Source organism: Xiphophorus hellerii, chromosome 8 (assembly GCF_003331165.1).
Source record: "Xiphophorus hellerii strain 12219 chromosome 8, Xiphophorus_hellerii-4.1, whole genome shotgun sequence".
NCBI lineage: Eukaryota > Metazoa > Chordata > Actinopteri > Cyprinodontiformes > Poeciliidae > Xiphophorus > Xiphophorus hellerii.
The window spans coordinates 9,217,524-9,244,852 of NC_045679.1; the positions used below are offsets into that span (position 1 = coordinate 9,217,524).

The window sequence follows — 27,329 nt, forward strand, 5'->3', positions numbered from 1 at the left end:
ACATGCTTCTTGAGCTTTCTCTTGCACTCTTACAGAATATATTTTTTAACAGATTTAGAAAGAAGCTTGTTCCCGTTCAAAGAAGATGTGGAGCCGATCAATTGCTCATGATTTGCCATAAAGGACATCCATTTCTGGAAATAATGAAAGAGAAGCCTAAGATAGCTTTAATTAAGATTTGAATTACATTCCAAATATATTCAGATATTTATTTTTTTTCTTTACAGGTATGTAAAGATTGTATTTATTTCAGCAATTTCAGTTAAATATTCAAATTCATTTAGATCAATACCACACAGAACAGTGTATTTCAAGATTTTTTTTTAATGTTTTCTGAAGATTAAGCTATTGCACTGGACCAAAGGAAAAAAAAAAATCTTTCAAATGTTTTGAAAGAATTAACAGGGAAACTGGCAACCTTCACGTAGAGTGCAACTAACAGAAGTTTACTGTCAAGAAAGCTCAACCATTTTAACTCAAATGTTTAATGGAAGGGAAAGTGTGATAGAAAAAGTTGATGACCAAATCCTTGGGAAAACTATGAAACAAAGTCTACTTCAGCATGCAGTCAGTGCTTCAAGTCACACAGATGTATAGAGAACACTGGCTTCAAGTTCTGTTAACTGTCGTACATGAAAGTAAGGTCTGAACTGTAGCTCAATGGTTCAAACATCTGTTAGATTAAAAAAAAAAAAAAAAAAATCTACTTCTTTTTGAAACCAGAGTCCCTGAGTCTGGAGGTAGAGTGGTAAGGCTCAGAATTCAAGTTTCTTCAAATTTGGTGTGAAATCGCTCCTCAATCGATTTGAGGAGCGATTTCATCTTCTGCTGTGTTTTATCAAATCCAATATCAGCACAGGGAATTTTAGATCACTTCATGCTTCCCTCTACAGAAAAGCCCAATGGAAATGCTGATTTTATTTTTCAGCAGGACCTGCCTTCATTGCTAAAAGTACCAAAACCTCCTTTCATGCTCATGGTATTACTGTTCTAGATGGGTCAGCCTGACCTTAACCCATCAGGAAGTTTATGGGCCACTGTCAAAAGAAATCTGAAAGACATCAGGGCCAGCATAGCTAAATGGTAGTCATAACTAAAGCAACCAAGGTTGGATGATTGCTTTCATGCCACGCCACACTAATGTAGTAATTCATGCAAAATGAGCTATTTCTAAAATATTAATTTCCACTAGACATTACATGACAATTTTTTTTGAATAATTTCAACATGAAAATAAAAACATGACATGCATCCCTCCTTGTGTTATGAATCTTTGTCATTTAGGAGTTTCACTTTTCAATTGGATTCATGAAATAAATTAACTATTAATGATATTTAAATTTTGCACGTGTAAAAACTCTACATCAAACGTCCGCGGCCTTTAAAGTACAAATTTCCACCACTTAAAATAAAACACAGTCTTGAAGAAATAATATCGCTGCCTTTCTTCTACATTTATCTTTTTTTTTTTTATATATAAATATTTATCCCACACTGGGAATTGTCAGTTGAAGTGATTTTGAAAAGCTCTAAATTACTCATGCACCCCAGGGTTTCGGTTCTGTGCCACACTAACAAGTGAAAAGCAAGTCCTTACGCAGCATGCACCCTTAGCAGGAGGTTTTTTGTCTCTATAAAATCCTTTAATGTCCAGTAATCTATGCTGACATGGGATGACTATTGTTTATGTCTATGCTCAATGATTTATTGGGGTATTGTGAATGGCACTAATGAATCTAGCAATAAATTCTGTTATCTACCACATGTTTTCACTGAGAAATAGATTTTTTTAACATCTCCCTCTGGAAGTTGCAACCATAAAAGAGTCAATGGGTTTTATAATGCGTGTTATTTCCTTCTGAAGCTATTACTCTATTCAGGCAATGATATCAAGCCAAATCTTATTGTTTACCAAGCGCAAGTCAAAAAAAAGAAGGATTTTTTAAATGCTGTCCTCAATAGACATTCTGTTATTATCAAAGCAAATTAACAACAGTTTTTGTTTCTTGTCCCCCCACTCCGGAAGTTCCTAAATTTTGGCATCAAGACATATTATAATTTTAAACTTTTCAGGTTTCAAATGCACAAAAAACGTCATCACACCTTTTCTATATTTAAAGTAATTTTTATTCGGTGTCATAGAAAGTGTTTGAGTGACTAGAGTTTTCTCTCAGTCAGAAGTTCAGCGTAAGACTGTTCTCCTTCCAACCCACTTTTCAAATAACAGTGCTAATCAGCAAACTAAAACAAGGCTGACAAGAATGGAAGACAAATTTGGCTATTTGGACATTTTTCCATATAGGAGAAAACTGAAGGAGCGCCACCCATTTATGTGGGTGTTTATGTTTTTGCAAGAACTAACTATGAATCAAAATTATAGATACCAATCAAGCTTCTCCTGGCCATTTTGGCAAATGTATTCTTATATTTAGCTCTTTATTCTAAGACCTAAGGAGAAAAAACTGCTCTGCAGATTCTATGATTATGTTAGAGATTAAAAAAAAAATCCAACAAATATGGAGGCTATTACAAGATTATTCCCAATTATGTAGCCTACCATGCCTTTTTCTCAAACCTTTATTTTTTAAATAAATAAAGTGTCCTTAATCTCATGCTGTTGATTGATTTGTGCATAGACAAGAATAGTGGAATTACAGGTGAGAATCAATGTATGGAAAAAGTCTCATTCTTTCTGTGGACTATTGTTGGTTAGTGCATATTTAATCAAAACAAACAATGATTATTGGGATAATCCAGTATTCTTACTAATAATTTGTCTCTGTTGGCTTAGAAGAAAACAATCCTATAATTTTATGTATTTTTGTTAGTTCTTTTGCATAAATGTTTTTGCTTACGGTTGTACTGTGAGGAGCAGATACCACCCCATACCGTTCAGTTCCATGCACAGTGTTTTTGAAAAACTGCTGACAGTTACACTTTACCAGCATAATGTTGTCAGGTGAAAAATTTTAACTTTGACATTTTGACCAACCTACTTCTTCTCTAACCTCACAAATATACTGCCATTTTACAAATATTCTTGAAAACACAAAAAATTGGTTTGTTGACCATCTGCATAGACATTTTTTTTTTTTCAATCATACATAAGAGCCATGGTCATTTTGAGCATGTTTTGCATTTGAGACCTTGATGCAAAACCGTTTCCCCCGACTTTTATTTTGTGTTGTAGAAAAACATAGCGCTGACTCATATTATTACAAAAGAAAAGAAGCATTTCAGTTAACACTGCTGACTTAGGTTGGAAAACGTTGAAAACCAAACTACAAGAGAAAGTTAAGTAGAAAGAAGAAGTGAGCACTGGAAAAAGAAATGGAAGTTGAGGGAGATATGGAGCCTGGAGCTGCATAGGTCACAGCTGCTGCTGTTTTGGTTACAGCTTTTGAAAAAGACAGTGATGTGTCTGATGGTAATAAATCTGATGATGTGGTATCATATAAGAGCTGTGATGAAAAGAACCTTGGGGCCAACAGTACCTACTATTAAACAAATGTAAATTGGTTCCATGCAAGTACATTCTTTGTTTTTAAAAACTGTCCAGCCTGAGACACTCCCATGTTTGCCAGTTTGAGTTTATCATTTCTTTTTTTTGCAAACCCTGCTATTTGTGTGACTAATAATGTAGGACATACACTTTCATAGTTCAAAATATATTGTACATATTGGTGCCACATCAGATTATCGGTCTGGGATAAGTGAGACATTTCCAACTACAGTTTCTATATGAAAGACATATCAAGTTTTAATTGTGTAAAAATTAAATTTTTTATTTATTTTTTGTGTGTCTTTCTAAATCTTTTAGGACATTTAATCTAACAGTTGTTAAAAGTGATCTCTTATCCTAGTTTCTCCATGGTTCAAAGGCAACTCCATTGATGTTGAAAGGTGAAAGGTTTCACTCCACATCTACTGATTTTTTTTCCCCAAGACTGTGACTGGAAAAGGGCAGTATTTTTTTTTTTTTTTTTTTTTTACACACAAAGACTTGACCTTTTGTGCTCCCAGCCAGTCTCCACTATGAGTCTTCTATTACCTCAGCAAGAGATTACCTGAGTTTCAAACTTGAAAGATAAATATTTCCACAGTTATCGCAATCACTCTGTACAGAAAGACAGCAACCTGGCCTGTATGATATGGTCCTTTCCAAACCATTTAAGTTAGATAAGCTGGTGTTGCGTTGTCATGTTAACAGAAAGACACAGGAAAGCATATCATCTGTCATGTGCAACATGAGCCCCAAAAGAGCATACGGTGACATTCAAGTACAAAAGCCCTTTAGGTGAGTAAACAACAGAGCAGACCTTCACACAGGACACATTTTTCTGTGTTTTGTCATTTAATTAAAAATAGTTTTCTCCAGCAACACCTTCTTTTGACCACTTCACTATGTGAGTATGTTATGTCTCTAATAAGAGAAAAAAGATAATAATCTTCATATAACATTCAGTACAAGATCCTAGTTTCCTAAGCCGTGTTGCCATAAACAAACATTTTTGTCAAAGTATGTTTGTTAAAGCTAACATTAATGTTCACTTTCTGTAAACAGATACAGATTGCTGTCTAGTGTCATCCAAAACATTTTGCTCAGGACACTTTTATATCTCAATTTTGATAACAGAATATGATTGATTACATCAGGTATGACAGATTGTGACCCCTAATCAAATCTAACAATAAATGAGCATTTTTCTGCTGGGAGATGTTATTGGTTTGCCATGATCCTTTATGGTAGAAAAGTACAAATATGTTTGTAGTTTTTTTTTTGTTGTTATTTAAATGTTTTAATGGGGGCATAAAACAATACCTTTGTGGGTATAACTGCGATATGGACAGTGTGAAATCTCATCTGAAGACTTCTCTTTCATACTTAAATATTTGTGTATAGAAAGCAAAAATGCAAAACTATGGAAAGATGAATGGGAAGAATGACTAGAACAAATTTTCAACTATTTAAAAACACTCATCACTAGAGCAAATATATTTCATGATTGGCAACATAAATACATTTTATGAAATTTAGTAGCAAAACAATAGTCAAAGTAACATACAAAGTCTCTACCAGTACATTTTGAAAAAATAAATGAGAAATTGTCTGAAAAATACAACGTTTGTTTAGTTAGACAAAAAAGACTAGCTCAAAATTTCCATAATGTAAATATGATGGATTACATAGGCTGGAAATCATAACTTTTCAATGGAAACACAAAACTCAACTCCTGGCTAGGATACTAAACCATTCCATGAGAAGTGGCTTGGAATAATGTGCTTACAAAATCGTGAATGTGCAACTTGATCAGCACCCAAAGTCTTACCCCACGAGTCTCAACAAACACACATGGTGCATTTACTTCCTTTAGTTCCAGAAAATATAACAAAATCCACAAAGTAATTATCAAAAAAAGAGGGGACTTGAAGAGATCATCCATCACACCAGTACTGTGAATCCATTTCAATTCATTTTTAAAGAAGAAATAATAAAAATATTACATAATGCACAGTATAATCCCAGTGAGTATGACTGCAAAGTGCGTGTGATAAGGCTATTATTCAGTAGATTAAGGTCAACAGTTTGGCATGTGCCAACAAGCTAAACTGGATCAAGACATTTATTCAATGCAAATAATATTGAAAAAATAAAATAATAGGGAAATTATACCCTTCAAAGGGCTTAAGTATAAAAAGCTCTTCAAACAATGTCAGGAAATTGCACTGAACTTCAAAATGTCACTATATGTGGCAAGGCCACAATGCATTGTGCGTAGTTCCCCCCGCCCCCCGTTTATTCTTCTCAGAGGACTGTTATTATGAAAAGCGAATGGTTCATTACTGAATGCCTGCTGTGTTTTGTGCTGTTAGAGTTCTGTTGGTACATCTAAGGTGGGCTGTTTTTGTTAACCCTTACCTGTACAATAAACAGGTCACCACTCTTGGGAAGTGATTATGCTCTAGCTCAGTTAATGGTCCTTGCTGACAGCATTTAATGAAAATTAATGGCCAGCTTTAGGATACCATGCAAACAAGTAGGACAGCATCTGTATTTCTCTGGCTCGAAGATGCTTTTTATTTTAAAGATAAAGCCACATAAAACAAATAAATAAATGAACCAATACTGCAGATTAACTCAACAAAATGAAATCAAAGATACATTTCTTTCTAATTACAGTAATTAAAGAAGTCTCACGCTTGCCAAACATCTGATAAATGAGACAGCCAAAGTTTTTCCTTCCTCATACTTGGTTGGACCAGAAACAGAAGATCTTATTCTATGCTGCAAGAATTATTAATGAGTATTAATCGAGCCATACAACACGGAGTGAATCATTGATATTCTGGCTTAAAATTGTAAATTACATCTAGGAGATGCAATCCCAAAACTATATGATCAGTTGTGTGCATGAACTATACTAACAGAGAAAAGTATGTGGCATGTGTTTTAATTTTGTCAAATGGATTTATTTATTTTTTTATTAACTTTAAGCCAAAAAAATTTCATACTGCTGCTAAAATAATACTTGCTGTTACAGTTGTAGGAGAACAGACTACTTTTGCAGAGTTTTTATACATTTTTCCTGGGCAATTTTTGGACTTACTTTTTTGACATTTGATTGCAAAAGTTGTAAAATATTTGTACAGAAGAAAAAAATATATCTTTTTGTTTCACAAATATTGCAATTAAAATCATTATGTCACTGAATGGATCAGAAGTAGAAGTTTGGTGAAGGACTGGTCCACTGAACTTAGATCAGTTCAGTTTCATAATGGATTCTTTCAGACGCCTCAAATCAGGATGGCTCCTTACAAATATTATTTATAATCTTTGATACCTTTATTCTGTTTGAAAAGATTTTAAAACTGTAGCTTATGAATAATTTGCCTTGCATATGAACTACCATGGATATTGATCTGTTAAGGAAGATCAAAAGCGGTCAAAGAACCAAGAAAGCAGTGAAATGGGCCTTTTTGTTGAATAATTGAAACTGATAAATCTGCGATGCAGCATATCAAAGCTTAAGGATGTGACTTTAAATAAAGATAACTGAAAAAGCACTTTACGTATAGATTTTTTATTTGGATTTTCATTTTTTAGACTATGAAACAGTCAAGAACGTTTGGAACACAAACATTATTTTATATTCTGGGGGGGCATTTTTAATACAGTTTTCCTGAGGGAAAATCTCAAAGGGATTAATACAATTTTTATCTATCTAAAACAACCACAATGTCAAAAAAAATATTTGTGGTCAATTCAGAGAAGATTTTATAAAGTCTTGATACTGTTTTCACTTTTGAAAAGCATTATTTCTAAAAGTAATGTATTTACATAAAAGTCCAAATTTAGCAACTAATGCATGATCAAGAAGTTATTTCTCAGCCAGATTAACCTCTGTACAAGGGCAATGAAAAGACATTGTCTGATTTTTTTAGTGCAAATGTGAATGTGGTAATATATCTAGCTAAACATACAGTTAAGTTCTTGGTGACATTTTGGATACTGGAGTACATTTATGAAGGCAAAAATCTGCTTTGAAACTGTACGTGTTTCCACGGAGTAGTTCAAAACAGGAACTACTGCCTATTGCTGCATGTAAACTATTGACCAATAGTAACTGCACAGAACTGCACTTCAAAACTCCAATCTATGAATTTCATTATTTATACACTTATCCCTTCATCATATCTGAAATTTAACTTTACCACACAATTCCTGAATGTGAAACATAATTTGTTCTGTCCAAGAAAATAATATCACCATGGTTTGTTTGAATACAGATTTGTTTTTATGTGTTAGATCCTTCCCTGCGTATATTTTTTAATCGACAACTTAATCATCATCTTCAGTCTTTTCTTTTTTTCTGCTTTGGGAATATACTCTCCCTAGTACCCGGCTTGAGTGAGGCCATAGCCAAGTTGCATTTTTAACAATGTGGTGCTCTTTTAATTAAGATTGATTTTTTTTGTGTAGTGCATTTAAAGCATTGCATAAATTGTTAACCAGTCTGCAAATCATGCATAATATTATATATTCCCCGAGGTGTTCCTGCTGCACAGAGTTAAAGGGGCTTTGGTGAATGTGCAGAATTTGTAAATATTTAGACAAGGATAATAAAAGTACAGATAGAAATATCTCATTCAGCAGCTTGATCACGTTTTCACAGGATGCTTTAGGATTCAGAGTATGAAGATATATCAGATCACAAATAGCAGTGAGATGTGTCATAGAAGTCATTTTAATGTGCTCACTGTAGAAACAGACTAATAATACATAATATGATCAGTCAGTTTATCATAAATTATTCATCTATTATCTGGCTTCTTATGCTAGAATCTGTCTTAAACTATCCCTGAGTGCATGTGAGGAAACAACAATCCATATCTCCTGACCTTGCATTGTAGGGATGGCTGCTCTGCATTGTTAAATAATCGGAAGCATGGTGACTTGTCCTACAAGACTCTCCAACAAGGATACTTCAGGCTTGTCAGTCACTGCCTTACTAATCAGAATCCCCTCCTTTATATTGTCTTCCTCTGTGGATCAGCACTGATTAATACAACCCCTTAGAATGCTCTGGTTAAACAGTTACAGCAAAATCTATCTCATGAAAAATTGCTGCATGTTTCTGAGGTAAAACACATCCCTTTGTACCAGGTCTGTTTGCGTTCTATTCCCAGTCATCATATTAGCAGTCAATGCTTGCACTGAGCATTGAAAACCATCGCAAGCCATAGGTCTTGTTTTTGCTGATGCAGCCTGGCTGTCAGAATCATCAGTGTGTGCACACAAACAGTGGTCCTTCTGGAGGCACGGAAATGCGTACAGAGAAAACACACCACATGCGCATATAGAAGAAGGCAGGAAAGAGTCTCCCTATGTTCCTCTTTCTCTCTGCTGCTCTTTCTTTCTTTTCTCTGACTGTTTATCTTTCTCTGCTTCTCCCACTCCTCAATACCTCATGCAATTCAGAGATTATCCTGCTTTCCTCCTCTTCCAAATGCTCCAAGCCCCACCAAGCTGGGATTTGTGTCACTCCAAACCTTTTTAGCCGTGTTCCAGCTGTGCAAATAGCAACGATAACTTTTACTGCATATCACAATACATCTGAGAAGAGTTTGATAAGTTAGATGTTAAATTAATAAATAGTACCACCACTGAACAAAATTTGCAGTGGACTTACAGGGAGTTACATGGTTCTTGCAACAGAAGCAATCCATATTTCTGCCAATATATGACTTTAATTTGACTGACCTGGATCAGTTCTATGCGTTCTTTTTTTGTCTTTTTCTTTTAGTTCTAGTGCTGATATATTATCCTCAGCATTTATGTCTCTCTATATTACCACTCTTCTTTTGCTCCAACTCAACAAAGTCCCAAAGGAATTATGTGTACATGTTACCCCCTACATATTTATGAACCACATATTTCAATTACTCACAAATGGATATGCCCAAATCCTATAGATGGAGATAAACACAGAGCACTGAGATTTTAAAGCTATCAAGGACTGATGATTAAAACTGATAAACTCCTCAGCTGCTCCTCTCGCTGTCTGACCTAACATACCTGTTTGTATCAAGCCTACACTGTCAATAGCTCAAACTGTGATTTGATCTCTGCCTCTAGGTCCTGTGATAATTACACTGCTGGAACATCAATAAGGATTTATTGGGCTTTGCTCCACGGTGCACAAAAGCGCTCCCCCTTAATCTTTGTGAGGCGAGAGCCTTTGACTTGTTAGCAACACGTGCAAAGCTCCAACGTTCCTTTATCCTCAGCTAATCATTAGTGGAAATTAACATGAACTGGGGCGAAGCGAGAGTGTGAGTTCTGTGTGAAGAAAAAATGTGAATGGAAGCGCATGTTCGGTCTCCAGAAGAAATGAAAGTCATCTGACCGTGAGGGGTGAGAGGGAGAAACGGTTTGTAAACCAAATATTTACGGTGCAAAAGCTGCGGCGTAGGTGGGAGAGAAATACCCCTGCAGTATTGTTGGTATACATAGTGTTGTTTTTACTCTCGAACATAAAACATAATGGACTTGCATGATTCTTAAAGTCAGTATGTTAAACTCATTGTTTAGAGAAATGCTTTTCAGTTTTCAGTGGAAAAACCCAGAGAGTTTTATATCAAAGCTCTTTGAAGAGATTTAATCTGGTGCCCTGGAGTCGCTACAGATGGAGCCCAGTTTTGCCTCCCCTGACGTCAGCTACTGCTTAGTAGATAAAATCTTGTGCTGCTCACTGAAGGAACTTAAGAGTTATGTTGCAAGCAAGGAACTTTTTGTCCTCCAAATACAGTGCAGAGAGATTCTACGACGCAAACAAGCTATATAGGAGATAAACAGGTACCTAACCAGGCGATAGCATTCAAACTGTATTGTTTTTCTCCTTGTTGTTTTTACATTATTTTCTAGCATTTTTAAAAATATTTATTTATGAAGTAAACATAATTTGCACGTCACAGCTTTTAGATGAGGGTAATTTTGCAGATTGGTATTATTGGTACTTTGTGTATTACTCATCTGTTACCAATTCAGAGTATTATCAAGTTCTTAAGTTTGTCTTAAACCCTTCTCACTGTTGAGGCTGCTCGTCATTTTTAATGTGGCTGATATGCCTTCCGCTCCAGCTGGGTACTGCTTGGGACATTTTTTTAAAAATGTTGTTCCACCTTTTAATGCATTTCTAAACTTCCACTTGTTTTTCTTTTCTTATTTTTTTGGAATTCCACTGAGCAGATAATATTGCTGTACACTGCTGTGGCTATAGTTACAGATTTTTGGCATTAGTGTCCTCTATTGACAGTTACCAGACAGGAAATTAATAGAAAGGGAAGGGGGAAGTGATGCAGCAAAGGTCTCAAGGTCGGGAATAGAAACCAGGACGACTAGGGACTATAGTGTCTGCATATGGGGCTACACCACGCAACACCCCAGTGGCCGTATTTGATCTACGTCTTCTGATGCAGCACTGAAATAAGAATTTTTATGGTTGCGTTTTTACAATTTTGAAATCTGAATTGCTTTTTATTTGCCTCTTATCCTGAAACACTCATCCTGGACAAATATATAGCATGATTAAATTGCCTACATTTAAATGGAAAACAGTCACTGGGGTGGGATGTGGTGTGGTGGGAAGGCAAGTAGCCGTTTGCTGTTCTTAATGTAGCCATCCAGGGTTCGAATCCCTCAGGATATTTTTTTTGTATCATGTCCTTTTCATTTCTCTCTCTGCCTTTTTGACTGTCTGAATACTGTCATTAAAGGTCAGTCGTGCTGCAACAAAAGACAATTACTAAAACTGCCGCTTAATCAATACAGTTACTGCAGGTGTTTTCAGACCGTGAATGTTGGGCACCAAATAGCTGAATTTGTCTTTCGTATTAATGTGGGAAAAGTGCAGTAACAGGTGGGAGACAGACAGTAGTGCATGAATTTATGCTCCATGCAGCAAGAGAACACTTAGGCCCTTTTGGCATATTTTTGAGAAGAACTTTCCAGGTACGTCATTCCTACGGCTTAAAGAAAGTTTTAAAACCTTGTAATAGCTAATTAAATGTAACTGGCTTATGACAAGTTTGTTTTTGGTCAGTATATGTTTTTATATTTGACGATTTAAACTGCTGCTTCTTCATGTCTTTTCATCTATTTCCAGACTATCCAGATTGAGGTCTTCTGAATCAGAATGTGGTGCCCTCGGTTTTCCAGTGTCAACCCCTCAGTTTGAGCAAGGTGACTCCCACAGCATGTAATTAAACAGAAAACGGCCTCACTAAACACACTGCTGACCTGCTGAGTGGCTACACGCACTGGCATCTGCGTTTGTCCCCACGACCGGGTTCCTTTTTGTTCATTTTTCAAGGAACTCGCCACCCTGTCAAGGAAGCCAGCAACAAACAAGAAAATGCTGTTTTTTGACATCAAACTGGTCACAAGTTAGGAACTGTGCATGATCCAATCTTGCAAACAAAAAGTTTGTAACATATCAAACAGCCTCATTATACACCTGCCAGAACACTGAGGTGCCAGTTATCAGACAGCACCAAAGAGCATGCTTTGAAGATGAGGTTTTAGTATTATTTGGAGAGAAACGTAAGGAAATCCCGCAAAATGTCAAAGACAACTAATCTGAAAAAGGAGATTATGTTCTTTCAATTTTATCATCTTATCTTTTAGCATCTACGTGTGGCTTGTAGAAGAACTGGAACTGCAGTGCCTTGCACTGATAAAAATGTATCTAGATCAAAATTTTAAAGTGTAATGTGCATTTGTATACTGATCCAATGCTTCACCTATTTTGCCTTATGCAGTTCAATTCAGTTTGTGTTTTACCAATTCACAACAAATTTAACCTCAACCCACTGTACAATAAAACAATCTAAGTTAGACATGTACAGTAGATATAGACAAATTAAAATGTAAAAATTAATCCATATAATTAAGCAACACACTCAATCTTAGTTTATTTATCAAATTGTTTATAAAGTTTACTTACTAAGGAACCACAGCCGATTGCATTAAGCCACTGACTTTGGAGCAATCACTCTTCCTCGAGCAATCAGTCTTCCTGAACCAGCATGTTGCAACATTGGACAGTTGATTGCATTGAGTCGCTTGAGACCATAAGACCTGGAATGTTTTTTCTTTTTTTTTCTGTGGATCTTTCATTTATCACGTTATTGTGAATATTTGCTCTGAAGAGGTTCTTGAGACGGTGAGTAGATAAGTCCCCCTACTCTCTGACTGATAGCTAGTTCATCAGCTGAGTAAGTGGGAGATGCTCCCGTTGTGAAAATAGCACTTGTGACTTTTAGCATTAACCCCTTAACTGGCGGTATCCCATCCATGGGACAAATCTAGTTTCTTTGAATACTATGCCTTTTTCACTGCCAGTTAAGGTGTTAAAACAATTTTCGCTCTTTTTTTTAACACAGTGATTACCCTTTGTGATCTATATAGAGTCTCTATACAAAGTCCACAGAAAGGTGCAACAATAAATTTTGAAAAGATTTACATTGTGATCACTAATTATTACTGCTTTACATCATGTTATAGGGTTATTCCCTTATCAAAAACATACCTGACACCTTACCTTACAGAGCAGCCCTCCCCTGCCACTCCGCCACTCAGCTCCTTCAGACTAGCCAGCAGCATTTAGCCAACATCTGGTGGAACTGCGCATCTGCTGGGCTCATTGTACGAGCTACTACTCAATGCAACGCTGGTAAACACGTTGTTAGAGTTAATATGTTGTGAAGACTTGCTGAAGGTGGAGTTACAGAAAGAGCAGGAGATACTAAAGAGACAGAGGCCCCAAAGCATTAAATTACAAAGTAAACTTTCCTTTAAGTCATATTTGATATTTATAGAATATCAACTGAAGTTAACATAGTTACTTGACTGTGCTATAAAATGGCAGTATGTGTCTGGAAAACACACAATGTAGCCCAATTATAATTACAATTCCCTCCCCAGAAGCTATTTTTGCTTTAAATTTCTAGCGTTATAGCTGCAGGTCTTTTGGGTTTGCTTCTACCAGCTTGCCTCATCTAGACTCTAAATTTATTTGCTCACTTTTCTCCTTCTCAAGATAGCTCCTGCTCAGTCAATCTCAACTGAACATACATCTGTACTTTGTGTGATTCTAACATATGAATCAAATCACTATAAAGGCTCGGCAACAAAATACATTAAAATCTGTTGTCATATTAACAATATTGTGTTGTTTTTATCATGTACAACACTGAACCATCTTGTATCTGAGATGTACACATGAACATGACTTATGGCAAATTGGGAAAAAGTTCAAGGGGTAGGAACACTTTTACAAGGCACTGCAAATACACACTTCACAGTTTCACAAAGCACACAAGTTTGAGTTTGAAACAGGGATGCATTCTGTATTCCCATAACAGACATCCTGTAGGGTAATCGTTTTCTTCCGCCTGTGTTTTGCCAACTTGAGCTGCAGGTATCATCAATACAGCCTAAAAATGATTTTAACAAGGCTCTTCAGCTCATGCCCTACAAGTTCACAGTTTGATGCTTTAAATCGTACTTTTATTTACAGAGAGGAAGGTAGGCAGAGTGAAACAGCAAGTGATAAAGCTATTTAGTGAGATTTGACATGTTTTGCATTCATTGACAGTGATTTAACCTCTGCCAAAATGTTCTTTGAAGTCGAGCAAGAAATCGGAGGTGCTGAACATGTCACATGCTACGAGCTGAACAGAGCCAATCTGAACCCAACAAAAAGCCTGACTGCATGAGCTCAAAATCAAAACACTTTCTCACTGAGCTACAAGTAATGAAACCTTATATTTGTGTGGGTTTGAAAATGATTCTGTGCATTGGTGTTTAACCACAGTCACCCGCATGAAATAGCCTGAGACCATCTGCGATTTATGATTCGCTCCCAGCCTCTGGCAAGCCAGGCTGAATAATTTACATTGTGCTGAGGCCTACGTGCCCAGAATGTCTGATACCAAAAATAGAGAAAGAAGGAGAGAGAATGGGATGGGGGTGGTGGTGGTGGGAGCTAATGCACATTCAAACGAGACACCACTATGGTTGGAATATGGCACAAAGTGGACATGTTGAGGGAAATGGAGCAGGTGGCATGCTGTGTGATTGCCCTAACCTGCTGAGTCATATAGAAGTCCTCCTGTGAGCCTTACTAATCAGTGAGGCTCTGCTGTGTCACCAAGACATGACAAACACAACATGCAGGACACTTTCCGCTTCCTCTCTCCTACCAGAAAGTGATCTTTTGCACTCACTCTGCAATCAGCTGGTGATAGGGATTGATTTCTTTCCTTGCCGTTGTTAAATTGTATTCATTCAGCTTTGATCAAAGCCGAGAATAAAAGTATCAATGAACAAATGAAAAGAAGGAAGGATTTGACAGGAAATGAGCTTTGGGGAAAAAATAAAACAGAAGGAAAATGCTGTATTATAGAGTTTCTAGGTGTGCAGTACAGGTCATATTTACTGGCAGCTATAACAGATATGTTAAAGCTGGAAACAGAAACCAATGCATTACTAATTAAATGTTACTATGTCTTTTCTTAAGCATTTTTTATTTTGTAATATTGTTCCCACTGAATAAATGGACTCAAATTATTTGTTGGATTAAAAAAAATCTATGTGACAGTAAAGAGAAGAAAAATAACGTTAAATTTATTTCAAGACTTTGATGCCAATGCTGATAAAATGTGGCTGACACTGTGTCTGTGTGTGTACTAATTTACTCAAAGGCTTGTTTTCCCTGCTACATCTTCTGGCAATACTGTTAGATGGTTTTGACTCTTTCACAGGTGAATGCACTTTAACAAATGTGCAGACCCACAACTCTCAGTTCTCCCAACGGGCCGCAAAAAAACTGCAAGATGAAGGAGAAACATAAAACATGATAATAGCCACTTTTTAAACAGTTGTATGCGCCCATTTAAAAAAAGGTCAAAAGCAAAAAAGAGTCATTAACATTGCTAGAATTACAGAAAATAATGAGATACAAATAATGGCTGCGACAAGGAAAGCTATTTGGCTCTATCATAAAATTTGTCCTTGAGGATGCTTTCCCAGTGTCTTTGAACACAAAAGTAAGCAGGCAAACAGAGATTGCATTGTGTGATAATCTTCAACTGTGCCAATCAAGTGGCTTAATCACATTGGGGTTTTTAATGAAAGTGGAAGACCAAAGGCAGCAAAAAGTTGTACGGAGCCAGATAAGAAACTCCAGTGGCCTATAATTGCACCTCATTGATCTGCAGAGTTTAAAGATCTTTATCATCTCACATTATGTAAATTCTTCCCTCTCACAATAGGATTAGTAGACTCTCTTCTGTCTTTGCTTTTGACCCTAAGTGTTTATAAAAGGTTCTTGTTATACTGTACAGTCTGGACACAACGTTTATTCCAATAAATATTTTTATCTATTGGAATATCAGCAAAAAAAAAAATCTATTTGCTTTTGCAATTTGCTTTCATTGTTCGAATTTTTGTCAGACATTGTGAACTAAACAAGACTCTGATCCTACCCATGTTCTGCCCATGTGAGCTTATGTCCACAGAGAACCCATGGGCAGATGACAGATGGCAAGGCACCGCCATTCACAGATGCCCACCTCTTATGTCTCATGTCTTTGCCAAGACAAAACACATGAAGCAGGCCTGGGATCAAGTAGTTTGTGAGGAGAAAATCAAACGAGAAACACTTGACACAGTAACACACCACATAACGATTCAGTGAAGATTCTCAGTAAAGTTCTAAATGTTATGTGTAGGAATGTGTTAAGAGTTTAGAACCACATATGACTCATACCTATGTATCTGATTATTTTAATTTATTAAATGTACCTCATTTTTATGTATATGTATTTTTTTTTCAGTTCAATGCAATTTACTGTATTTAAATTTAAAGACACATGATCAAAATTACTTCAGCCACGTCCAGTTTATCCATCAGTTGTATTATTATGTATCAATTCTTTATTTATATTTAATAGGTCACACTGTGCTTGCAAGAGGTGTCACGCTACAGTGCAAGGGAAGACCATTCCTTTATGGAAGAGACTAACAGGAACACAGAGAACAGACCGGCCATCTGTTATGGCTGGCTGGGGGTTGAAAACAAAACGTAGTTATGCAATATAATAAGGATGCCCCTGGGTGGTGGTATAGGTATGGTAGGGGAAATAAATAGTTGTAAGAAATAAAAAAGAAAAACCCTACAAAGTTAATGAAAAAAAAAACATGTAAAATGAGAAAACACAGCACACTGTGAGTCACTTGAACTAGCAATCCCTTTAAGAATGGGCACCTTCGGGCAATTTAAAGTAGCCGATTAACCTGAAATACATGTTTTTGGCTGGTGACACGAAGCAGGAGTTACAGGAGAACCTACACACAGACGGACCCTGACTGTAAATCATCACCGTTTGCAGTGATGTGCAAGTGCTAACGGTTGCTCCGCTGTGCAGCCCTCTGTTAAATCATGGCATACATTTTTATTTTACATTTTTGGGTTAACACCACTGTTGTTTTGCTCAAGGTTATGATATATTTCAATCGGGCTCCAAGCAACTGGAAGCTGGTTCTACATCACAGGGGCCTGTCACCTAAAAATGCTTCCTCTATTTCTATATTTAGAACACAAAGGTAACCCCGCAGTCTGACACCAAATCACCCCGTCAGGATAGTATAGAACCATAGGGTCTTTAGGAAGTTGGTCATTAACAGTCTTAAACTGAAGAGAAATGTTATATCTAGGATTTTGCAGGTAGCTCATGAATAGAAGCTAAAACTAGAGAATTGTAATCTCTTTAACTAATTCTCAACAGAGCTCCCACTAATCCATTACTCATTATTATTATTCATTTTTAATTAAGCCACTTATTCATTATTCAGTAAGTCATTTATGCAAGACATCTGCTGCAGAAACTAAAAGAGAAAATTGAACTGACAACTACTTAGTATGTAGTCTTCCAGTCAATTCTTCTTTGCATTTTTAACTGAAAGATTATTTACAGTGCAACTACTGAAAAACTGATTTTTTTAACTATAGCTGAAGCTCTGGCAATCATACTAAGATCTGCTTAAGTTCTATTTTTTTGTTCCCTTCAAAATCATCCACACCTACTGAGTGTTTCTACCTCTTGATTTTACCACCACAAGCATAATTGGATTTTACTAGGATTGTATGTGATAAACCACCACAAAGTAGGGCAGACAAATAAGTGAATGGACAAAAATCATCATAATTTGGCATGCATTGGATTCACACTTTATCTCCAGCAGTTTCTGTATGTCTAGAGATATTATTTTCTGTCCTAACGGTCTGCAAACATTTTTCGGAGTCTTGCCATAGTTTTCCAATTAGATTTAGGTTTGGTCTTTGACTGAGCCTTTCAAACACATTATATTTTCAGCTGAGCTGTCCCATTGTATCTCTTGCTGTATATTTAGGGTTGTTTTCCTGCTGGGACTTAAAACTCCACCCAAATCTCAAGTCTTTTGCAGCCTCTAACAGCTTTTCTTCTAAGACTGTTAAATATTTAGCTCCATCCATCGTCCAATCTACTGTGAGCAGCTCCACCATCCAACCTATACCATGTTTCACAATGATGCGATTATGTTGTGTTGTTCTGCTGTATAGCATCTAATTGAATAACACTGGAGTTGTTTTTTAATGTGATTCAGATCTTATACACATACATGAACTCAAATCCAAACTCAAATCCTGAGTTTATTTAAGCCTGCCACTTTTTATGAGTGCTGCAGTTACTACAACTTTCTTGCTACAAGTGTGTTTTATTCAGCAGTTCTTGCATCTTCACTTGCCCAAATGGAAAACTGTAATCTGAGACACTGAGCAATGACATAGATCACTGTTAAGACAAGAGCGTCTAATATGAGTCAATGAGGGCTTCTTCCGTGGCGACTGGCTTTAGGTTTTCTTACAGTAAGCCTTTCTTGATAATTATCAATTAGTTGTACAATACTTGCCCAGGAGCATTGATCATTCTTTTATTTCATGCTTTAGTCGCTTTTCACCTGGTAACAAAGCAAATCTAAAAAGAACCAGACATTCTCTCGGACTGTCGTAGTATGCAGCACCCTCTCACTGCAGCTCAGCGTCTGCTTCAGCTTCCATGCAATTTGGCTGATGACTTTACTTCTGGAATGAGTTCAACAAACAGAGGCCATTCTGCTGACGGCGGTGAAACAATTAATACTGCGTGAAGTTATGGAAATACACACTATGCTATAGCCTCCAAGCAACAGCCCTGGTTTCTCCTAAAGCCTTACAAGAGATAACTGCATAGTAAAAATACTGTTGGTTCATTAAGTCTCTATAGGACTTGGGTGTCAGTGGATTGCAAAAGGGCTTGTGGTAGCTCTGGAGGCGATGCAGAGATCTACAGCTTGTGTGGAAGAGTAGTTCTTGATTGTGCAATCCACAACTTTGACCTCATTGCAAGAAGAAAGTCGCTCCAGAAAGAAAGCAATAAGAAATCTAATTTGAGGTTTGGTCATATGAGACCAAACCTGAACTTTCTGGTCTAAATGAATGATGCTACATGTGGTGCCTGAAGACATCATCCCCACCATGAAACCTTATAGTGGAAGTCCCATGATGTGGCAGTGTTTTTTTTTTTTTTAGCAGAAAGATGACAAAATGTGAAAAAATTCTAATGGGATTTAATTATTTTGCAATACAATCAACCTCAATATGAAAAAGACAAAAGAAAAAACAAGTTGCTGGTGGACAAAAATGTTTTACCATGCTCAGGTGTAGCATATTTCTTAATTTTGTGAAATAATGCAATAAATAAATAAACAGTCCCTTTCATTATGAATCCTGAACGATATTTCAGGAGCAACATTTATCAAATATCTTCTTTGACTCTAAATGTGCTTGTTGCCTGGCAACTTTCATAAATAATGTTGAATAAACTCTCATGTTGCAACTATTGAGGCCTTGTGTGATTCAATGTCACTGCTGACAATATGCTGCTGATGTTTCTTAGTGGGCTAATTTTGTATTTATTGTATGATATTTGGACTGTAAATGTAAAACAACCCTCAAGAGTTAGAAAAGTTTGTTGTACACTATGTTGAGTCATTAATTTGTGTGTGTAACATATAGCTTCCTGATCCTAAACATTAATAAATTACTTTACATGAGTGTAATGCATGACACAGATATTAAACATTTACTGTTCTTTCTTGAATACATATACATGTTGGAGAAATAAGAACAAGACCAATGTTTGGAAAACAAAATAAATAAATAAAATATTAAATATTTTTGGGAAAATAGAGCTATATGTGATATTAATAATATACAAACCATTCTGCAAAGAGAAATCAGAAGTCATTCTCAGATAATCTCCTGGGCTGAGAGACAGTTGTGTTGCGTCCCACCTGTGCTCACATTGGGACTGATTCTTCCTGGAGTTTATTTTCATCCCCTTTGATCCCGACGCGCCTTGAGGCGGTTTTCAACTCGAGTTTCACAGGTTCTCATGAGAACGTGAATCATCAAACAGACATCCAGAGACAGCTTAGTTGATGATTTCTGAGGCATGTAAAAGAGAAAGAGGGAAAAAATACTCTTGTATACCCCACAAAATAATATTGGCATCTTAGATAAAGCTGTGTAGAAAGCGTGACAATAAATGCAAAGTTCTACTGCAGTGGTATAGTCTCGCACTAAAAACAAAAATCTGTGCACATCCAAATGCTTTCACTTAAATCACCGATGGGACATCTATTGATAGTCTGTGGTATTGAAGCAAATTGTTTAATTCAGTGAGTTTATTTACATGTTCAGGATGATTTAAACAAAAGTTATTTATTAATCCTTGGCTTTGTGTTTACCTGGTCAATAAAACCAAACTGGAAGAGATGCCACTTGAAGCCCCTCTTCAAACTAGGAATGAACAGAGCACATGACATTTAAGTAAGACAATTTTCCATTGACGTTTGTAACTCAGGAAATAGGAATAGGAAAATAGTTAATGTACTTGACTTGCACATGAAATGCACAGATGAGTTATTTTAAAATGAGAAAACAACTCTGAAGAACAACAATTGGTGAGTGTTAAATTATGCTACTACAAAACAAAACAATATTGAATTTAATGGATCTTTAAATAATTTAGCCAGTGTTGACTTTTAATTCCTTAAAAAGGTATTATTTTCCCCTACGAAACACCATAAATACTTAAATTAAATTTTTTATGGTGATATTATACTACTGGAATGAAGTGCTAATTTATTTTAAGTTGTTTTATTTTATTTTATTTTTTTTCTTACAGATCTTTACTAAGAGTACCAATAAATGTGGAGGAGGATGTTAATAAATCGCTGGGATTCCATAGCTGCTTCACTAGTTGTAAGTCTCCTTTTTGCAGGTCGCATCCATTAACCTTTACCCCAAGCTGCTTTACAATCTGGACTGTTGTGTTTCATATAGTGTTGCTCAGGTTGAAGGTAGGGTGTCTGGATTTAAAGAGCTTCAGACATAATGAGGACATGAAGGGTGTAAACAAGTATGATAAAATATTTCTTCCGGAACTAGTGGGAATAAATTCAAATACCATCTCTTTTATATTTTATCATTAAAGGGGTTATATGTTGTGAAAGTATTTTTTCTCTCACATTAGATATTAAAAGCTAGCATGAAAAAGTACATGGAAGTGGTGCAAACTGTGCTTAATGAGCAACAGTGCTTTTTGCTGCATTGATATTGGTTGACCCTTATTTTTTGTCATTGAAGTCCCCTACCTAACAGACCTTCACAAATATACAGTTGTGGTCAAAAGTTTACATACACTTGTAAAAAACATAATGTCATGGCTGTCTTGAGTTTCCAATAAGTTCTACAACTCTTATTTTTCTGTGATAGAGTGATCGGACACATACCTGTTTGTCACAAAAAACAGTCATAAAGTTTGGTTCTTTCATAAATTTATTATGGGTCTGCTGAAAATGTCACCAAATCTGCTGGGTCAAAAATATACATACAGCAACATAAATTGTCAAGTTTGGTGATGTAGAGAGTTGTGTCAATCAAATTAGCTTCATGTCATGGCCTCTTCACTTCTTGTAAGTGATTTTGATTGACTACAGCTGTTGACTTCTCATGAGCCCATTTAAATAGGGCTCATTTGACCCAGTGATTAGACTCAGCCACAAAAGCTACAATGGGAAAGTCAAAGGAACTCAGTGTGGATCTGAAAAAGCGAATTATTGACTTGAACAAGTCAGGGAAGTCACTTGGAGCCATTTCAAAGCAGCTACAGGTCCCAAGAGCAACTGTGCAGACAATTATTCGCAAGTATAAAGTGCATGGAACAGTTGTGTCACTGCCACGATCAGGAAGAAAACGCAAGCTATCACATGCTGCCGAGAGGAGATTGGTCAGGATGGTCAAGAGTCAACCAAGAATCACCAAAAAGCAGGTCTGCAAGGATTTGGAAGCTGATGGAACACAGGTGTCAGTCTCCACAGTCAAGCGTGTTTTACATCGCCATGGACTGAGAGGCTGCCGTGCAAGAAAGAAGCCCTTGCTACAGAAAAGGCACCTTAAGACTCAGCTGAAGTTTGCTGCTGATCACATGGACAAAGATAAAACCTTCTGGAGGAAAGTTCTGTGGTCAGACGAAACAAAAATTGAGCTGTTTGGCCACAACACCCAGCAATATGTTTGGAGGAGAAAAGGTGAGGCCTTTAATCCCAGGAACACCATGCCTACTGTCAAGCATGGTGGTGGTAGTATTATCCTCTGGGGCTGTTTTACTGCCAGTGGAACTGGTTCTTTGCAGAAAGTAAATGGGATAATGAAGAAGGAGGATTACATCCAAATTCTGCAGGAAAACTTAAAACCATCAGCCCGAAGGTTGGGTCTTGGGCGCAGTTGGGTGTTCCAACAGGACAATGACCCAAAACACACATCAAAAGTAGCAAAGGAATGGCTAAACCAGGCTAGAATTAAGGTTTTAGAATGGCCTTCCCAAAGTCCTGACTTAAACCCCATTGAGAACATGTGGACAGTGCTAAAGAAACAGGTTCATGCAAGAAAACCATCACATTTAGCTGAACTGCTCCAATTCTGTCAAGAAGAGTGGTAGAACATTCGACCTGAGGCTTGCCTGGAGCTTGTGGATGGCTACCAAAAGCGCCTAGTTGCCGTGAAAATGGCCAAGGGACATGCAACCAAATACTAATGTTGCTGTATGTATATTTTTGACCCAGCAGATTTGGTGACATTTTCAGCAGACCCATAATAAATTTATGAAAGAACCAAACTTTATGACTGTTTTTTGTGACAAACAGGTATGTGTTCCGATCACTCTATCACAGAAAAATAAGAGTTGTAGAACTTATTGGAAACTCAAGACAGCCATGACATTATGTTTTTTACAAGTGTATGTAAACTTTTGACCACAACTGTAGTTTCCCCATCTGTGTCCCCAGAACAGAACCGTCTTTAAATAGTCTTCTTATTGTTTTTCACAGTCTTAATAAGAAACTCATTTAATTGGAACATGAAAAGAACCTGTGGGGAAGCATCTGCATTCGTTGTGACTCTTCCCTTCATATTTGTTTTATTTTCATGTTTAATCATTTTATTTTTTGATTTGTTACCCATTTTAAAAACAGGGAAAACACGAATTGGTAAGCCAGGGCGGATGGAAAGCACATAAAAAATTCAGCTGCCTATTTCATCCTTTATAAAGTGCATCGGCTGACTCAGCGGGAGGCATTGCATTTCTAATGCAAGTTTCTGCAGAATATTAAACAGTGCAGAAGCAAAATTCAATTATTCTTATTGTTATTATTACAAATGCAACCGTTAATTTGAACAAATTGTCTAGTAGGAGAAAAAAAATGCATGTTAAGAAATAATTGTTGTTAACAAATTCGCCAGATGGACAATTATTGTTTCCTCTCTAATTATGGGAATCTAACAATTCTTTAAAAAATTGAAGAGTTGTTTTTTTTTTTTTGTAGTTATTTCTTTACTTCTGTAGAGGGATGAGTGTTTCCCAAAACTTTTGAAGTAATAATCCACCACTTCATTTTAACCTAAACTTTAAAGTTAGATGAGAAAGACAAAAATGACAAATTACAACCAAAATGAATACCCTTAATAAGTGAGACTATCGTCTAGTTGCTTATTTAAAGGGAAAATATTATCTGTGGTTAGATATAACTTGAACTCAGCGAAACAAAATGAACAATTACTGATGTTTATCTTGCAGGACTGTGAGATAGTGGAAAACAATATATCCAAAATGTACCGTTTGAGAATTTCAACAGAAAGTGACCTCTTGAGGTCAGCAAGTTTCGATTACAACCATTGGATGTTATGTGCATGCCCAACAGCTGATTGGGAGGTATGCCATAAAGCAAACTCGATCCCTCAAACAAACATAAAGGAGGTTATTAAACTCTACTGTGACTTTAACTGGAGCAACATCCTTTGATAAATTGATAATAAGGCTGACACTTCTGCTGTAAAACAAAGGATGGGCAAGTAGAAATACACGTCATGCATGGTGGAGGATCTCTGATGTTTTGGCTTTGCTTCTTTTTCAAACATCCCAGAAGACTTGTTAGAGTGCATGACATTAAGACCTTTCAGAAATGCTATTAGATTTTAAATAAAATCTGATGTGGGTCTTAAAGTGGGTTTTGATTCGAAGTTTTAGCAGCACAATAATCCAAAACACGTGATGAAGTTAACAAGGCAATAGTCAACCTGCTCATATGGCCATTTCAGATCCTAGACCTGAATTTTAAGGAAAACCTGCAGGGGTGAGCACAACAGAATTGAGTGTGAGAAAAGAGGTTGACAACTATAATTTCATATTGTGAGATTCCCCAGTACATATACTTACTCAAATTAAAGGTTGAAGTTTTTTACACTTTCACTGTAAGATTATACTTCTGAAAAAAAATAAAATTCTCGTGAGACATTGTACACATCTTTTTTCGGGGTGCAAGGTGATTTGTCTGTATGAACTCAGTCATCCAAATTGCAGCATTTCAGCACCACGGACAGTTCTGTGTAGTTGTTGGCTGCCTTTTTCTCAGCGGTCTGACAGCTTCTTGTTAACTTTCCAGCTAAAATACAGATAGTTATTGGACATCACAAAAAACACAACTCTGCAGCATGGATAATATTAATAGTACATTTGTATGGGGTTTATATTTACATATGTCCTGATATACACTGGACCTTTATCATGTAAAATGACATGAAAGGACATCTTGTTGTAAGTAAACGGAATAAAAGCAAACCAAATAGATGGAGAATATGGCTCTATGTCCAGGACATCTCGCTCCCAGGGGGCGGCATAAGTATTTGAAAAAAAAGACGCTATATATAAAGTTTAAATAAGTACAACAGTGTATATATATATATATATATATATATATATATATATATATATATATATATATATATATATATATATATATATATATAAGCTAATATTCATTAAGAATTGCTGCTGAATAGGAAATGACATCTTTACTTCCGTACCTCCCTGACGTTTAGTGCGCGATGAACCCTTCGGACTAGTTTCCTGATCGCGGTCTGACCAGAAGAGGGCATTCCGCTTCTGCCTGACAAAGTTGCTTTGACAAGCAGACGTGATTAACGGCGGCGTCATGCTGTATTTCAAACCCAGCAGCAGCGAGAGGGAAGGGAACGGATGAGCAGGAAAAAAGAAAAGAAGGGGGGGATGTTTGGATGACTTTCCCGAGAGACTCGTTGACAGCGCTTCACACTCACTTGGGAATAAACCTGCTGCTTACTTTCTTTCGGTGTGCCGCGCAGAACACAGACGAACAAGGTCTTTCACCAGAAAAAATATTTATGGGAACTAACGGCCTGCTTTTTTATATCATGCTGACGCTTGTGTGAAGTTCCAGACGGGATTTTCGCGGAATTTCCGTGCGCATGTAAGACTGGCGTGACTTACTTGGATGTGATACTGTTACCGCCTGCGCCAGCTGCAGTGCTCTTTCTGGCTGTTACTTTAAAAAAAAAGAAAAGAAAAGAAAAGAAGAAGCTGATTCTTCGCTTTGCTTCTGAGACATGGATAGAGAGTCCTGAAGCCGGATTTTGCAAGCCTTCAATCTGGAGTCGGGAAGTAAATGACATTCTCTGCGGTTCGCTGGGACGGGAATAGGTGCAGAGCTAAACCGGATAAAGCATCGCAGGTCCGGGAGAGTGAAAAAGGGCAGGTGCGCTTTGGAGTCAGCGACTGCGCGGAGAGAGCGGACCGGTGGATTAGGACGGTACCTGCGTGTGCTGTGGAGAGCGCATCATGCGGACTCGGATGTCGCGCACAATGAGCCATTAAAACCTGTAGGCTGGAGCGAAAACTGATAAGCGGATATGGGTAAGTTTTTTTTTCTTCTCTTTTAATCTGTTTGCTGAACGTAGGTGGTTGCCTCCATTTCTCACTATGCAGATCAAATTGTGTCTTCTTTCCATAGTAGAAGCTGGTGAAAACCGGACGATTGCGTCAAAAAAAAATGTCACTTCAAACGCACCGTTCTGAATTTCTATTTTTAATATTTTTCATTTAAGTGTTTGGAAAAGCTTCTGGCTGCCAGTTAGTCGCAGAGCTGCAATGTGATTTTTTTTCTCTCTCCTGATCTCCATTTTCCTGTCCTTCGCTTTATTAGAAAACTGGTTTTTAAATCACATTTTCAAATAATGCGATTAGAAATTCCGCCCCTAAAATATGCACTAAGCAAATCCGCCTGCTTGTTTTAATTAAAGAACAACCCCTTGTTTTCCTCCGACTAGTTCGGGTGCACGGACGCGCTGATTGATATGGATCTGAATGCAAATGCGCGGCGCATTTTGGAAGTCAGTCAACTTTATAAAACGTGCCTCTGCATAATCATTTATTGTCCTGTTTGTAGGCGCGTCGCACGGATCCTGCTGTCCTGCCTCACACCAAAGCTGTGTGGCTGTGAGAGGACCAGTCGTGCAGGACTTGATTTATCAGATTGATTTTTCATTCAGCAAACCCCATCGTGTTCTGCACCTGCTATCAGCAGACTCAAATTTAGCATAAAGAGCGTAAAGCATGCGTCCAAGTGTGTGTGTCTTTCTGTAGCAATGAAACGGGCTATTATGCCACTGTATCTAACCTACCCACTCTTACTCTAACTTCTAATTAGTATTTACCATTTGCCCCTTCTGTTACCCACACGCGTGCGCACTATTCCTTACCCACAGGCCACCCTGTGTCACACTCTTGATCCCCACTGAGAGAGCTTCTGATGAAAAAAATGAATAAAAATAAATAAATAGACCATTTTGATCAACACTTTTAAAAATATATTTCTGCATGATTTCATCTTTTTCGTTCTAGACCTAACCAGTTGCTTGAGTTTGATGGGGGAGTTGTACCATTAATTGTAAAACAGCATGATCTATTGATCCACAGCAGGTTACTGCACCACATCAATATGAACTGTACATACCAGTACACTACAGTCTATAGGAGCTGCAGTTCCTGCACAGGGCCAGGCTTAAGAGGATATGAGCTCCTAGGCTCAAGCCAGTTTTTTTTCTATTTTTAAGCTTGTTGTGATGCATTATGCACATGTTTCTTTCACTCATTTATCCATCCCAATTCTATGTGTGCATATTATTCACTGCCTTATCAATCAGAAGGTAAGAAGTGGAGCACACCTTGGACAGGTCAACAGCCTATCAAAGAGCTACACATAGATCTACTACACACAGATGAACCATACATGCACACATTTGTACCCG

At 37.0% G+C, this 27,329-nt stretch overlaps 1 protein-coding gene and 1 long non-coding RNA gene across 2 annotated transcripts in view; both read left to right on the forward strand.

The window, feature by feature from the left end:
• Positions 1 to 15,240, forward strand: part of LOC116723866 (uncharacterized) — a 30,815-nt gene extending 15,575 nt beyond the window's left edge. Inside the window, exon 4 of the long non-coding RNA XR_004340060.1 lies at positions 11,667 to 15,240. This is a non-coding gene — a long non-coding RNA (uncharacterized LOC116723866). The remainder of the gene's footprint in view (positions 1 to 11,666) is intronic.
• A 9,844-nt stretch (positions 15,241 to 25,084) lies between these two features.
• LOC116724394 (leucine-rich repeat transmembrane neuronal protein 4) overlaps positions 25,085 to 27,329 on the forward strand; it is a 122,846-nt gene continuing 120,601 nt past the window's right edge. The window contains exon 1 of the mRNA XM_032570060.1: positions 25,085 to 25,935. Within this exon, the coding sequence (XP_032425951.1) occupies positions 25,932 to 25,935 (4 nt within the window). The 5' untranslated portion in view covers positions 25,085 to 25,931. The remainder of the gene's footprint in view (positions 25,936 to 27,329) is intronic.